Raw genomic sequence first — 13,553 nt, 5'->3', positions numbered from 1 at the left:
CGAAATGAAAATGGGCGGTTGTGTCCAGTTATTGTTAAAATTTCCCACAATGCACAAGGAATGTCTACGCGTGTGACGTTTGGTATCCTAGGGAGGCTACACGCACGGTGCTAAACATCCCAAAGCACCCCCCCAAAAATATCATCTCCGCTCAAAAAAACTACATTTTACTGCGGGACCTGGTTTGTAAGTCGTGGAAAGCCAGTGTGCAGCATTGTCGCGCGGAAATAAATGCCTGTCGGGAAGACTGGAGAGTTTTAAGGTCAGCTGTCGACATTCAAACGGTAAGTGATTAGCTTGTGAGCTAAGCTAGCTGTTAGCCTCTCCTTTTAACGTTAGATGACCGTGCCAAAGCTCATCTTAAATGTCGGTGGTTCATGTCAAATGGATGGACGCTACCATACAAAATGGTCATTTGGCCGTTGCGTATCACAGCTGCTTGGTTAAAACGAGACGTATTGGTGTTTCTATTTAAAAATGGATTTTTTTTTAATTATGTGTGGTAGCTCGTTAGCTTTGCATCCGAGGCGGTGATGCTAACCAAGTATAGGAAAAGATCACGACAAACTTGACTATATGAATATCTGGGGTATTATTGCGCAATAAACAAGCCACGGTGTGACTATCTGTAACGGCTTGTATGTTGTGGAAAAAAAATATGACAGAGCGGTTGTAAGGTCGTTTTTAAAGGTGAGTGATGTTCTTTTGATTATTTCCCTTGACTTCCATTGAGTCGCTTTGTGTCTGTCATGTTTTGACAGTGTCGCGTGTTTATGAAAGGAAAGTTCGAGATCCTTTCTGTGTTTGAACAGTTGTGGAGGGACGTACCGGTAGTTACTGAGCAGTGCTACCTCCAGATATTGAGAAATGCCAACAATCCGTTCCAGCTCACTAGCAATAAAATATCACTTTTATTACGTGTATAAAAATCAAAGTCATAGCTGACGAGATCATTGAAATCTATCATGTGTTTCCTTAGATTGAACCATTGACAGTGAAGCGCCCAGTGAAGACCTCCTTGGCCAAAAGGAAGGACCATGTCTGAAAATGGCCCTCAAACAGTGGCGCCGCTGTACTTTGAGGTAGAGGTGGACCCCTCGGAAGGGGGCGACGAGGACGACGAAGACAAGCTCCGTTTCGCCAAGGGCGAGCACCTGATGGCGGAGCCGTCGTCATCCGGCGCCCGCGTCTACGACCGCACCACCGTGCTCATCGAGCGGGACCCCATCCGCTTGGATGAGGAAGGCGAGGAAGAAGGCCACTGCGGGGGCGACGAAGACGGCGTCACTTTCCTGACCGAAGGGGAGGGCGACGTGGAGGAGGCCTTCATGGCCGACCCCGACGCCATGTCGCAGGGCTACGTGCACCACACCATCTCGCCGGACCAGATCCAGTTCACCATTAATCCGGGCTCCACCCCCATGCCGCGCAACATCGAGGGCGCCACCCTCACCCTGCACTCGGAGTGTCCGGAGACCAAGCAGACGGAGGTAAACGTGCTCAGGATATTAGATGTGCAACCATTAATCGACGAATCACAACTAATCTGCTACCAAATGAATCGAGAATCAAAAATGTAGAACGGGGGTTGTTGTTGTTGTTGTTGTTGTTGTTGTCCCTCCAGCTTTTCCCAGAGGGCCGTTATGACATAAATGTAATCTCCCGTATCTCCATATTGCGCTTATAAAGAAATTAGATGTTGAAACAGTTTCACGATGAGTCACAAAGAAAAGGGAAGATGGTTCACTTCCTGTTTTTTTGTTTAGTTTTTTTGCTACTGATTAACAGGCTTGCGCAATCCCAGAGATATTCATACATTTTACCCAGTATGAATGCTCGTGGTGTTGTGTGCGCATTGTTGGCTTTTGCGTCTTTTTGATCCGGCTGCGTGTTAGTCACACGACACCGTGGCTATGGTCTGAAACATTTCCCTGGGTGCCTCTCAGGTGAAGCGTTACCAGTGCATGTTCGGAGGCTGCACGAGGACGTACAGCACGGCGGGCAACCTGCGCACGCACCAGAAGACCCACCGCGGCGAGTACACCTTCGTGTGCAACCAGCAAGGCTGCGGCAAGGCCTTCCTCACCTCGTACAGCCTGAAAATCCACGTGCGCGTGCACACCAAGGAGAAGCCCTTTGAGTGCGACGTGCAAGGCTGCGAGAAGGCCTTCAACACCCTGTACAGGTAGGTAAGGAATTCAGTGACGGACGCCGCATTGCTGAGATCTGCCGGGTTTGTCTGGGCAGGCTCAAAGCACACCAGAGACTCCACACGGGCAAAACGTTCAACTGTGAATCAGAGGGATGCACAAAGTACTTTACCACTCTCAGCGACTTGAGGAAGCACATTCGCACGCACACCGGAGAGAAGCCTTTCCGGTGAGCAGCGCAATCGGAATCCGCAAAAGACGTCTTTATGTGCCATAAGCTTGACTTTTTCTTTTGTTTTCTGTCCCCCCCCCCCGGCCTCAAGGTGCGACCACGACGGCTGCGGCAAAGCTTTTGCAGCAAGTCACCACTTGAGAACTCACGTTCGGACCCACACGGGTACGGCCAAGTACATTTGCGTTACGGCCTTTTCAAAAATGGCCGTCCAGGAGATTCACTTAGATTGCGATCCCGTCCGCCGACTCTTGCTTTTCCCAAGGCGAGAAGCCCTTCAACTGTCCGAGCGACGGCTGCGAGAAGACCTTCAGCAGCCAGTACAGTTTGAAGAGTCACATCCGAGGTCACGACAAGGGGCAGCCTTTCAGCGTCACCCTCGCTCACCCGCTGTCCGAAGTGAGTCACCGCTTCTCGCCGCTCGGATGATTCGCTTCCTCACATCGGCGCTTTGACACTTACATCTTGTTTTTTTTTAATAGGATGCAAATCATTCACTGTGCCTCAGTGACTTGAGCCTGATCTCCACTGACTCAGAGCTGCGGGAGCAACTACACAACGTGAGTGCGGCCGGACTGTATCAACCGGGATGTTTTGTAAGCGCCCTGCCCTGTGTCCGAAACTTTCTATGGACCTTCCAGGTGCAGAATTTGGACCTGAACAACGTGACCCCTGTGAAAATCTTTGAGCTCATGTTCCAGAGTCCTGAAAACAGTGTGAGCCAAGATGAGGCCCAGCCAAGCGGTAAGAACCTTCGCAAAGGTTTGCTGTGGCTCCGCTGAGCCGCATTGGTTTTCTCCTCCTCAGAGAGTGTCCCCGAGCGTTTCGGACTGGAGACCGAAGCTTCGTCCCTCATCTCTTTCTCGCTCACTACCGCCTGCTCCCGCCCGCCCACCGTCATGGAGGCTCCTCCTTCTACTCAGGCTGCCTCCGCTCAAGCGCCCGCTTTTGTGCACATCTCCGACGGCCCCGTTCAGGCTTCCGCCCAAGCGCAGAATCAAGCGGCGCCACAGCACTACGTCGCGCTGCCTTCGACATTCCTTCCCTCGGACACCGTGGCCCAGCCCGCTCCCCTTCCCATCTCGGCGCCCGCCCCGACGGCTCCGTTGCCGGGCGCTTCGACGGCGGCGCCGACCGCCGCCGCCGCCTCGGACACTCTGGCAGCTGTAGCTCAACCTGTGCCTTTGGCCAGTAACTCTGTTTCCGCGTCCAGCCCCGCCACCATCACCATCGCGCCAACTCAGAACCTGCTGCAGCCCGGCCTGGTTATGTCCGACCAGAACCTTCAGTGGATCCTGAGCAGCGCCGCCAACAGCCAACAGAATCCCGAGCAAGCGGTGAGTTTCAAACACGGCCATGACTCGTCCTATTGATTGTTGTATTTTCATTTGAAATATTCCTTCAGTCACAAAGTGGTGCAAAAGTGGAGAAGGTCTTCTTCACGACAGCCATACCAGTGGGAGGCAATGCTGGTAAGATTTTTTGGGGGATGATTGCAGCCTAAAGTTTCAGAAGCGACTATCTTGGGAAGTCAGCGACTCGAAATGTTGTCGTCTTTGCAGGCAGCTCGGTCCAGCAGATCGGCCTGAGCCTGCCCGTCATCATCATCAAGCAGGAAGAGTCGTGCCAGTGTCACTGCGCCTGCCGGGACACGGTCAAAGAGAAGAAGGCCTGCTCGCCGCCCACCTCAGCGCAAGCGCCAGAGAGCGCCGCCTCCGCTCCGGCCCAACCCCAAGCGCCTCCTCCTATCGCCGCCTCCGCTTCTCCGTGCTGCCTCCCCGCCGAGTCTTCGTCCAAGGTGGGTGAAGTCGATCCCTCCCCCGCTCAGACGTTGGCGCCGTCGTCGCACGGGCTGTCCAACATGGACGTGTCGGACTTCCTGACGCTGCAGAGCCCGGAGAGCGCCGCCAACATCGAGGCGCTGCTGCTGGTCGCCGACGACTTCAGCATGGCCACCCAAGGCAATCCTTAGAGCGCTGCGGTGTGCGCGGCCTCGCTCCTTAAATAGCTAGCGCGTGCTTGACTCACTCCCGCCCTCCCTCCCGTACCTTCAGTGCATTCTCCTCTCGTAGCTGCGCAAGTTTTGCAGTAGTTGAGCTCACTGTTGACACGTCGACGGCATTTCATGCAGGGAAAAATGCAGTGGAAGAGTTGGCTTTGGAGGAAGCTTGTTAATACTACTCGTGTTCAAATTGTATATACCAAGTCACTGATGACAATTGTGCTGTCAAGACACTGAAATTGCAAGAGTTGCCATTTTGCTGCCTCGGAGAAGGTGTGTTGCTGTACTGCACTTGGAGGAGGAGGAGGAGGAGGAAGGAGAAGAAGAAAAAAAAAATCCTGCCACACGCTTAGCGCTGGTTGTAATGCACTGATGGAGAATAGCTCCCAGCACAATCTTCACGGGTAGACAGACACGCTTGTAAACTAGTCCAAAAGATGTGAGCTGGGTTTTGGTTTTTTTCTGCGCAAATTCAGGTCTGAGCCGACTCGTCAAAATGGCTGCGATGGCATCGCTTCCCTCTAACTTAAACCTAATTTAAAAAAAATTGTACATTTTAATTTATTGAAGCCTTTAATTTCCGACTGGCAACGCTGTTGCGATAGATGAAGAGTCTTTTATTAATTTATTCCGAATTTATTCTTTTTGTTTGGGTTCTGTTACTGAATGAGGAAGAAAAATGCTCCTTCAAGTGAAACGGCAACAAACAACTACTGTCACGATGGGGTCACGGTTCTCTCAGGGACCTTTAAATGATCCCTGCTCCCTCCGTTTTGCGCAATTGCATTTCCACGCTGCGACTTTTCAAAGCCAGGGCTGGGAAACGGAACGGCTTGTTTACTACATATTTGACTTTAGGGTGACATTTTCTGAGGACCGAAAAAATATTGTGAATTTTTTTATTTTTGTAGAGACAAAAAAAACACTTCTAGAATGCCGAGCTAACATATTTGGTCACATGCTAGAACATTGTTTTGTGTCAATTGCCCCCCCCCCAAAAAAAAAAAAAAAAAAAAAAGACCTCAGACTTAATTTCCCCAAGAAGCAACCAAACAACCAGTGCAGATATGCAAAGCGGTAAAGACCGCAATCCCACTCACAACCATTCCAGATATGTATGCAGTTTTACGAGGGTCCAAATGTTAAGAAAACACATGGTGCGATGGAATCAACTATGCAATTTTCAACTAAGGCATTCGAGAGGTATGCACACAGGCGCCCCAAACACAAGATCTCTTCCCTTCTTTTGGTAAATAGTGTTGTGTTGGAAATATTTTTATATATATATATATATGCATCACTCACTCCAGTGGCAAATGTTAGCTATAATAATAATATATATATATATGTAGAAAGAGATGATATTACCACTTATGCCAACTACAGGATGATATAGAAAAGCCCTTTTCCCCATCTGGGATGATGTGAAAACCGGTTTAATAGCAGTCTACGCCGAAGGAACGCGACTTATGGAAAGATTCTGTTTTAAGAATGACTTTTGTTTTCATCCTTTCTGAGCTTTATAGGCGAACGATGTGCCGGCTAACCACGTCTGCCTTTTGCCTCCATATTACAAATTGACTATTGATTTTGACACCTGTTTGGAAGCAGATTGATTGATTGATTGAAAAATCTCCATGGAATCAAATGAAACTCCAAAAGGATGTGTGCTCACCCGGAGATCAAGGATTTGTATTTTTTAAAGAGAATGTATCATGTTCCGTGTTTGCATATGCTCGTTTCGTACAAAGTCATATGATGAGTTTCTCAAATAAGAGCAATATACTAATAAAACCTTATTGTCTCACAACACTGTCATCGGTTTATTGTTTCAACATGTCATTTTTTGGGCGGCGAGGTCGCATCCTGGGGAAATGGTGTCTGGGAAGAAATAACAATCCAAAAAAAAGATTCAAGATTCATTCAAGAATGGCGTCGTGACGCTGCTCACCAGAAGACGATGGAGAGTTTTCAAGTCCTCCAGGATTTGATCGCACATGGTGATTTTCTCACTGGTAATCCGTATTCTCTCATTGAGCTCCTCCTCCTATGAAACATTGCGCATGATATTTGGGGCGAGTGGAACCCCTGGATTTCCTTCACTGACCTTTTTCATTGCAGGTGCACTTGCATCATTGGCCTCAGACATTTTGGAGATCTCTAAAACAAATTGAGCAACTTTCCACAGAATGGATACGAGTTGTAAAGTCGGGGCCGGGCACCGGCAGGTGATTCAAATATCCATCGTGGATGGGCGCGGTCGAGATGGCGTCGCCCGTAAATAGTATCTTTTCACGTCATTTAAACATTCAATACTGCAAGTAACAATGTGTTTTGTGTCAAATTACTTCTGTGAATCGCTTTTATTTTATTTTTAATACAACTACGCTTTAAGGAAAGTGACGTCATGAAATGGGGGCGTCACCCGGAAGTCTTTGCTTCTCTCCAGTCCCATGCTGTCCGTCCGTCCGTCCGTCGGTAGCATGTTTCACCTCTTCAACTTGTCAACGCTTTGACGCACTTTCATGAAGTATCTTGGAAATTTAGCAGTACATGTAATTAAATCCAGAGCTGCTCACCATTCTGCACTTTGCCGTGTCGGAAGTGAAATGTGTCATCGATTAAAGACCAAAGTGCTGCATTTGGGGCCAGTCACGGGCGACGGGCCGTTTCTTCCACAGGAGCCTCCTACCGGTAACTGAATGACCAAATGTTTTTTGTTTTTTTTAAATAAATCTTTGATCGAGATACTTTAAAGAGGAGGCAACCTAACATATCGGCATATTGCATCAGATTCTTGAATGTACCTGTTGGACTGGTCTACTCGTTGCTATTTCTACGTTCAAACTTTATACGAGATTGTTTGAACTGAGAAGATTCGAACAGCATTTCTGTTTTTAGTGATTGGAAACATTGTTGTCCTCAAAGAATTGCTGCTCAAGCCGCATTGATATATTTGAGCTTTGTGTTTCCATTTGGCAAAGGTCGATAAAGGTCGATTGCTGTTCTCCCCCCCTCAGATATTGCTGACATCCTGAGCTGTACGGTGAAAGCCCTGCAGGAAGGTCACGTGGTCGCCGTGCCCACCGACACCATCTACGGTCTGGCTTGTCTGGCTCAGAACTCGGCCGCTGTCCGCAAGATCTACGACATCAAGGAGCGCAATGAACAGAAGCCCTTGGCCATTTGTGTGGGCGAAATCCAACAAATATACAAGTAAGAACATCTTCAAGTCCCAGCGGAAGGAACCTCCCATATGGAACACCACCAAATGGTTCTATGCTAGCATTAAACTAGTGGACTTTGATTAGGTGCACAAAGTGTCATTGTCTTTGTTTACAATTGGTTCGGAATGGGCAAAGAGAATTTTTTCCCAACTGGACACAACGCATCTCGCCTCCATGTGCAGATTCTGTAAGGTGAACGTTAAAGAGGACCTCCTCCGCGACCTCCTGCCAGGCCCGGTCACACTGGTGCTGGAAAGGTCGCAAATACTCAACAAAGACCTCAACCCCTTCACGTCGGTAAGTCATCAAAAACTGCTGACTTATTTACGTAGCTATTGATTTTTTTTTTTTCATCGTCGATTGCGTGTGCCGTCGCCCTCAGCTCGTAGGCGTCCGTATTCCAGACTGCGTCTTCATGCGGCGTCTCTGTCAGATGTGCGGCGAGCCTCTGGCGCTGACCAGCGCCAACGTCAGCTCGCAAAACAGCACCGTGGCCGTCCATGTAAGTTTCATCGTGGAAGGAACGGGCGCCGCCGTTAGCAGCTGTTAGCTGTTTCTTCATTTACAGGAGTTTCAAGATCTTTGGCCCAAGTTATCCGTGGTGGTGGACGGAGGACCGATAGGAGACCAGAGCCGCCTCGGATCCACCGTGGTGGACCTGGCGGTACGCGGCAGGTACCGCATCATAAGACCCGGGTGGTAAGTTTCTCCTCTTTATTTTCATACCGAATGACTGAAAATAGCATTTACTTAGCGGGTTCACGAAAAAAAAAATGTCTTTGCGTGCCATTAAAAAAAAAGAAAAGAAAGCCAACCAAGTGTTCATTGGGTTCTTAGCGCCTTTTCCTCAACGGTGAAGGTCCTGGAAGGCAAATATGGACTCACCTTGGAGCTGTTGGGATGAATATTCAAAGTGCAACGCACAAGCAAGATTCTTAATCGTCATTTCCAAACCAGAAGAAATAAGGCGCCCGCCGGTGGTATTTTTATACTGACGTGTGTTTGTGCACTTCATTTGACCGTATTTTAAAAAATCTTGGGATGACGTGGCACTTCTCCACCATTTTGTCCAATCCAAATGATTGTATCTCGTTACCACCGCTCATGTGTAATATAGATATAGAAGCAGGGGAGGGGGGGCCTATAATGTATTGTTTATATAACAGGAGGGGAAAAAAAAAAAGCTTTGAGGGATATGAATGGATTTTCTCAGCATGCTACATTTGTTATTTAAAAGCGCTTGTACAATAAAAAGCCAATATTTATGTGTCTGGACGCTTATTGTCGCTGGACAACAGAGTCAATAGTTTGATTGTGAAAAATTCCACTCTGGAGACCAAAAAAAAAATGCAAATACCCTTTACATATTTGGAGTGATGAAAGCCATTTACAAGGACGGAACACAAACCAAAGCCGCTTTTGCTTCCCTGAAAAATCAATGGTGAGGTTAATTAATAACAGCACAATTAAGACGGATCGAGCAAAATGTACACATTTTCGGATTTCAGCAACGAGTCGGGATTTTGTTTAGTCGTGGTGGATTTTCCGTTTGGGGTTTTGACCGCAACGTTGCTTTGCCGCTCTAGCTTATTGTAATATCTGCTGCCATTGTTTTTTTTCCTCTCACATGAGCCACTGCTCCTTCTCCTTGTTGAATTTCTCAGCCCAGCGTCTGGTCAGCTCCAGATAGTGCTGCGGCCCGTGCGGCCGGTAGTCCAGGTACACCCTGGCGGGCGTCTTCTTGGGCGCGGCCCTCTCGATTTGCGTGCCCTCGTGCCACTCGTTGAACGAGGTGACGGCCAGCACCTCGGGCCGCACGTCCAGCGCCGCCTGGAGGGCCGTCTCGTAGTAGCGCCCGTTGACCCGGTTGCGGGTGCTGTGGCCGTTCCACGGCCGCACGCTGGTGTCCACGTAGCCCGGCCCCACGCTGGGGACGAACAGGAGGTCGTTGTCGTCGCAGAAGGCCTTGATGGCCTTCCAGTTCTGGTGCGACGAGCCGAAGGAGAACCCGTTGGAGGCGAAGTAGGTGTACATGCCGTCGAAGCCGCCCGCCGCGATGTCCCGCTTGTGGCGCTCCTCCACGATCAGAGCCACAAAAACGCCGTCGTAAGCCGAGCCGCGCAAGCTGCGCGAGCCGCCGGCCGTCAGCAGTTGCGACCAGGATTCGGCCGGCGTCAGGTACGAGTCGTAGATGTAGAACAGGGGCAGGCTCTTCCCCGTGCTCGACGTGAACTTGTAGAAGGCCGCGTGGTCGCCGTACCTTCGGCGAAAGAGACCAACGAGCCAGCGAGCGAGCTGATGTCGCACTTTTGCAAAAAAGGCCCTTCTAGAAGCAGAAAGTCGCGTTGGCAGCAGAACCTTACCTGTCAATGATGTACTTGACGTTGTCAAGCACGCTCTGTTCATTCCGTCCTCTGTAGGGTTGGATGTGAAATGCCGCCTGGGGGGGGGGGAAAAAAAAAAAAAAAAAGTCACTCATGGTTTCGGTGCACAGTACTGCGGGGAGGGATAGCAATGGTGCATTTCCTTCAGGTTGTTTTTCCAACTAATGGGGTTTGAAAAAACAAAAAAAACAGCAGTGTAACAAGGGAATCAAAATGACACGTACTCAAAAAGTTGAATATTTAAAGGCACTTTCTCAATTATTAATGATCCACATGAAAACATTTTTGTCTGAGGAAAAAAAATGTCTCAGGAGGAATTGAGAAAAACGTCAGATGGCAGATTTACAAAGTAGTTGGGAAAAAAATAAGTATTTTTCATAAAGATATGACAATGATTTTAATTACAATTAATTCAAATGAATCATAAAATAAAAATAAAGAAACTCATTTTCAAGAAACATCTCTTGCATGTAAATGCACTCCACACAGTGTTAAATACATCTGAGCTGTACTCGGCACAGATCCTTGTGGGACTCCACTTTCTAATACTCTGTGGATTGCATAATACGACCTCATCAGCACGCCGAACGTTTGCATCCCCTGCGGAATCGGGGACGTGCACAATTCCCCAACCTTAATCTCACTTGGGGCCTGAGTTTTCACTCACTGCCAACACATTTGCATTCATTTTGTAAATCGCAGGCCCTTGCTAAAGAGACTTTGGGTGGGCTGGAGGTCAAGCAGCAAGCCGTGCAGATATTTGCGGCGCAATGCGTGACCAGCTTGTGTGGGTGAGTGGCTGCGACTCAAATAGTCTTCCGTTTATATAATGCTACAAAAAAAAAGTGCAGTGCTGGCTTTTTTTTTGTTTTTTTCCCCCCATCGCCCAAGTGCGCTTTGTGTTTTTAGTGGGTGGCAGGAATTTGATGCCCCATCCAACATGAGTTTGAATACCAATTCTGAAGACAGACGCATAGCATTTAAAAGGACTTGTGGCAACCAGACTATGTCAAACTGTGCATTTTCACGGACTCAAGAATTTCTTTCGTCAGTCGGTTGATTGTCTTTACGTGTAGCACAAGCGCTGTCTCTGCATTATTAACGCCGCTAGCGCAAGGTCCCTTGGGAGACCATCTTGTCTTTTGTCCGTCTTTCAGAAGGAAAGACACGAGAAGCTTTCAAGCCTCATAGAAACTGGATGTGAGATCAGTTCCTTCTCATAATCAAACGCTCCTCCCTTTTGCCGGTTTTAAAATGTTTATAAGCTTTCAATAAGGCCACCGCACGTGTATTTTCCGGCCTAGTTGCCAATTGGTCCACGCTCGCTCGCTCAGCTCGTACGTTGAGTCCCAACGGCGAGTCCCAACGGCGAGCCCGCGTCCTTCCCCACGTCCCCAAAATGTCAGCACTGCCTGTGCAGATTTGCTTTCACGGCAGTTCTTTGGAAACTAAAAAAAAAAGGCGCTTGAGCATATTTGGAGCAGGGCCATAAACTTTTCCTCTCTCTTTACTTACCTTGAGATTGTGTCGATACGCGGCGTCCAGTATGGCAGGTAGAAAATCGTCAGCGGGTTCCCCGTTGTCGTCAGCCGTGCCGGGAGGATACCAGGACAGCACCAGAACCCCTGCGGATGATGCTCCAGTCAGTCTCAAAGTGTGCCAATACGAAATGTCCTTTGCTTGAACTTGTGAAAAAGCCTTTCCGGCTCAAATGTCTCACTCAGTAAGCAGATTCTGTTGCATCCAATCTGTCTACCTCGGAGCAACAGATGGCCGCGGTGTTTTGTAACCTTGCTGCACCTCAAATGTCCAGGAGGCTCGCCGCGTGAGCTGTTATCGGACACCGAGGATTCCGGTGTCTCTCGGGCTCGCTGTACCGCCGCCCACGAGCATTCATCTTTCGGCTTGATTGGACAACCAAAATGGCTTGACATCGCTTTTTGATAAACAGTCAACTTATTCACAGGGAATGCAGACCCTGCCACTAGATGGCGTCTAAACTCGTTTTATAATGCGCATACATGGCTTTGGTTAATCAGTGAGTTTTCATGAAAAACCAAGTTGAGTTTTTCCGTGCTGTTTTTAGAGAGAGAGAAAAATCCCCGGGGCCTGGATCGGCCATTTCCTTTCATTTGATAGGATTGCCAAAAAAGAAGCGTCATCGACTCCAATGCGCTCTACAAGCATGCGGGAGCTGTCCGTGGTCCTGCTTTTTTCTTAGCCAGAGTTGCTGAAAGTAGTCAAGGTGTAAAGTGAAATACCCGCATGAATGTATCATACCTGCCGCCGAAGCCGCGATCTGCTCCATGTGGGACTCCAGCACGTCCGGGTCCCTGGAGCTGTACGGGCCGAGCTCCGGGTAGAAGCTGGAGCCGATGTCCTCGGGCGGCATGTGCCTCCCGCGCGGGTAGCTGGACGCGATCTTCGGGTCCCAGTGCGGCACCAGGACGTGGTCCCAGTGCACGAACTTGCCGTCCGACTGCGGGGTTCCGTACCACGCGTAGTAGAAAATGTGCACGTCATCGAAGATGCTCCCCTCCGGACCCGAGTTGGACACCGCAGCAGCCGACTTGGTGCGCTGCTGACCGGAGGATGACGAGGTCCGCTGTGCGGCGCGCCGGTCCAGTGTGTTAGGGACCAGATCCGAGAGGCCATCCCCGGTCTTGAGGGTCCGGAGTGCCATCATGGCTCCGAAGATGAAGAGCGTGAAGAGAAAGAAAGCCACGCAAGCTCTCCTCCGCAGTCGACCCATGTTCGGGGGTACCGGCCGGTTCTGATGTGAATGTGGCGAGGCCTTTATCTGAGACTCCGTCTTCTCCGCGCACGGCCCATCTCCAGCCGCGCGTACATGCTCGCTCGCCAGCCCGCTTCGCTTCCTCCGGTGCTCGATGGGGGTGGTCCTATCGCAGCGTGCGCTTGTGTGCGGTTGGGCGGAGGACGCCATTGGGTGCTTCCGGTTCGGATGTCACTAGGTGATCTGGAGCGACACCAACTGGCGAGAAACTGCCACACACACCATCAGCATGGTTTGAGGAGAAGGGCGTGCGTGCGTGCGTGCGAACGATTGCAGAGAAACCTGGAATAGAGTGAAATGGCAATTCTATTGATGTACTGTACATGGAAGTCAGTCACGGATCAAACAGCCAATCAATCAGGAGGTGGGGGTGAGGGCGGGTGTGGCACTTAAACTTTTTCCCTAATGAAGTGGCCTGTGATTAGGTACACCTCATGGACACTTCAATAGGTACACTACACGAGGTAAAGGGGGAAAAAAATCAAAGTGTAGTCACAAGGTCCAGGAGGGACATGAGCGGTCTCAGATGAGCACTTGATAAGGGATGCCAAGCACTTCCCCCAATTCCATTTGTTCACAATTGTCATTGTCACTTGCTAGGAATAAAAATAAACTACAGTAATAAAGTCAAATATTTCTGGTTGCAAATTTACGATTCATACTTTAGATGACTAATCACTACATTTCCATGTTTGGTCTATTTTACAGGACAGGAAAAGTACTTGTGTTCCAACACAGTCTTGCCTCTTTATTCAACATGAACC

General features: G+C 49.2%; 3 protein-coding genes and 1 long non-coding RNA gene across 5 annotated transcripts; 2 read left to right on the top strand and 2 right to left on the bottom strand.

Moving 5' to 3' along the window:
* Positions 1-54: 54 nt before the first annotated feature.
* mtf1 (metal-regulatory transcription factor 1) lies at positions 55-6,194 on the top strand. Of its 2 annotated transcripts, none has more exons than XM_085918568.1 (11): positions 55-284; positions 980-1,490; positions 1,947-2,185; positions 2,248-2,379; positions 2,474-2,547; positions 2,648-2,781; positions 2,865-2,942; positions 3,024-3,126; positions 3,190-3,719; positions 3,788-3,854; positions 3,945-6,194. In XM_085918568.1, exons 2-11 carry the CDS (start codon positions 1,038-1,040, stop codon positions 4,352-4,354), a joined length of 2,220 nt encoding a protein of 739 aa, XP_085774694.1. In that variant the 5' UTR covers positions 55-284; positions 980-1,037; the 3' UTR covers positions 4,355-6,194. The 2 variants fall into 2 exon arrangements, with proteins under 2 accessions (XP_085774694.1, XP_085774695.1); XM_085918569.1 differs by lacking the exon at positions 55-284 and adding an exon at positions 366-690.
* On the bottom strand, positions 6,181-7,036 carry LOC147051533 (uncharacterized). Its single transcript, XR_015066929.1, has 3 exons — positions 6,492-7,036; positions 6,336-6,431; positions 6,181-6,265 (listed from the first exon to the last, which is right to left on the bottom strand). It is a non-coding gene; the product is annotated as an uncharacterized LOC147051533 (long non-coding RNA).
* Positions 6,708-8,900, top strand: yrdc (yrdC N(6)-threonylcarbamoyltransferase domain containing). The gene is made up of 6 exons (XM_085918579.1): positions 6,708-7,078; positions 7,405-7,600; positions 7,794-7,908; positions 7,994-8,113; positions 8,180-8,310; positions 8,449-8,900. Exons 1-6 carry the CDS (start codon positions 6,910-6,912, stop codon positions 8,513-8,515), a joined length of 798 nt encoding a protein of 265 aa, XP_085774705.1. The 5' UTR covers positions 6,708-6,909; the 3' UTR covers positions 8,516-8,900.
* maneal (mannosidase endo-alpha like) lies at positions 8,754-12,874 on the bottom strand. The gene is made up of 4 exons (XM_085918574.1): positions 12,276-12,874; positions 11,511-11,620; positions 9,975-10,051; positions 8,754-9,871 (listed from the first exon to the last, which is right to left on the bottom strand). Exons 1-4 carry the CDS (start codon positions 12,745-12,747, stop codon positions 9,235-9,237), a joined length of 1,296 nt encoding a protein of 431 aa, XP_085774700.1. The 5' UTR covers positions 12,748-12,874; the 3' UTR covers positions 8,754-9,234.
* Between the last annotated feature and the right edge of the window lie 679 nt (positions 12,875-13,553).

This window comes from Syngnathus leptorhynchus, chromosome 8 (assembly GCF_054491065.1).
Source record: "Syngnathus leptorhynchus isolate UIUO chromosome 8, UIUO_Slep, whole genome shotgun sequence".
NCBI lineage: Eukaryota > Metazoa > Chordata > Actinopteri > Syngnathiformes > Syngnathidae > Syngnathus > Syngnathus leptorhynchus.
This window is presented reverse-complemented; position numbering and strand designations above follow the sequence as displayed.

Bases quoted from the DNA above. Each gene is read 5' to 3' on its own strand.
- maneal (XM_085918574.1), bottom strand. From the start codon at position 12,747: ATGGGTCGACTGCGGAGGAGAGCTTGCGTGGCTTTCTTTCTCTTCACG. The intron at 11,621-12,275 runs GTATGATACATT...CATCATCCGCAG, and splicing joins GATCGCGGCTTCGGCGGCAG to GGGTTCTGGTGCTGTCCTGG. The intron at 9,872-9,974 runs GTAAGGTTCTGC...CTTTCGCCGAAG, and splicing joins GTCAAGTACATCATTGACAG to GTACGGCGACCACGCGGCCT.
- yrdc (XM_085918579.1), top strand. From the start codon at position 6,910: ATGAAGTATCTTGGAAATTTAGCAGTACATGTAATTAAATCCAGAGCT. The intron at 7,601-7,793 runs GTAAGAACATCT...CTCCATGTGCAG, and splicing joins GAAATCCAACAAATATACAA to ATTCTGTAAGGTGAACGTTA. The intron at 7,909-7,993 runs GTAAGTCATCAA...CGTCGCCCTCAG, and splicing joins ACCTCAACCCCTTCACGTCG to CTCGTAGGCGTCCGTATTCC.
- mtf1 (XM_085918568.1), top strand. From the start codon at position 1,038: ATGTCTGAAAATGGCCCTCAAACAGTGGCGCCGCTGTACTTTGAGGTA. The intron at 2,782-2,864 runs GTGAGTCACCGC...TTTTTTTAATAG, and splicing joins TCGCTCACCCGCTGTCCGAA to GATGCAAATCATTCACTGTG. The intron at 2,943-3,023 runs GTGAGTGCGGCC...TGGACCTTCCAG, and splicing joins TGCGGGAGCAACTACACAAC to GTGCAGAATTTGGACCTGAA.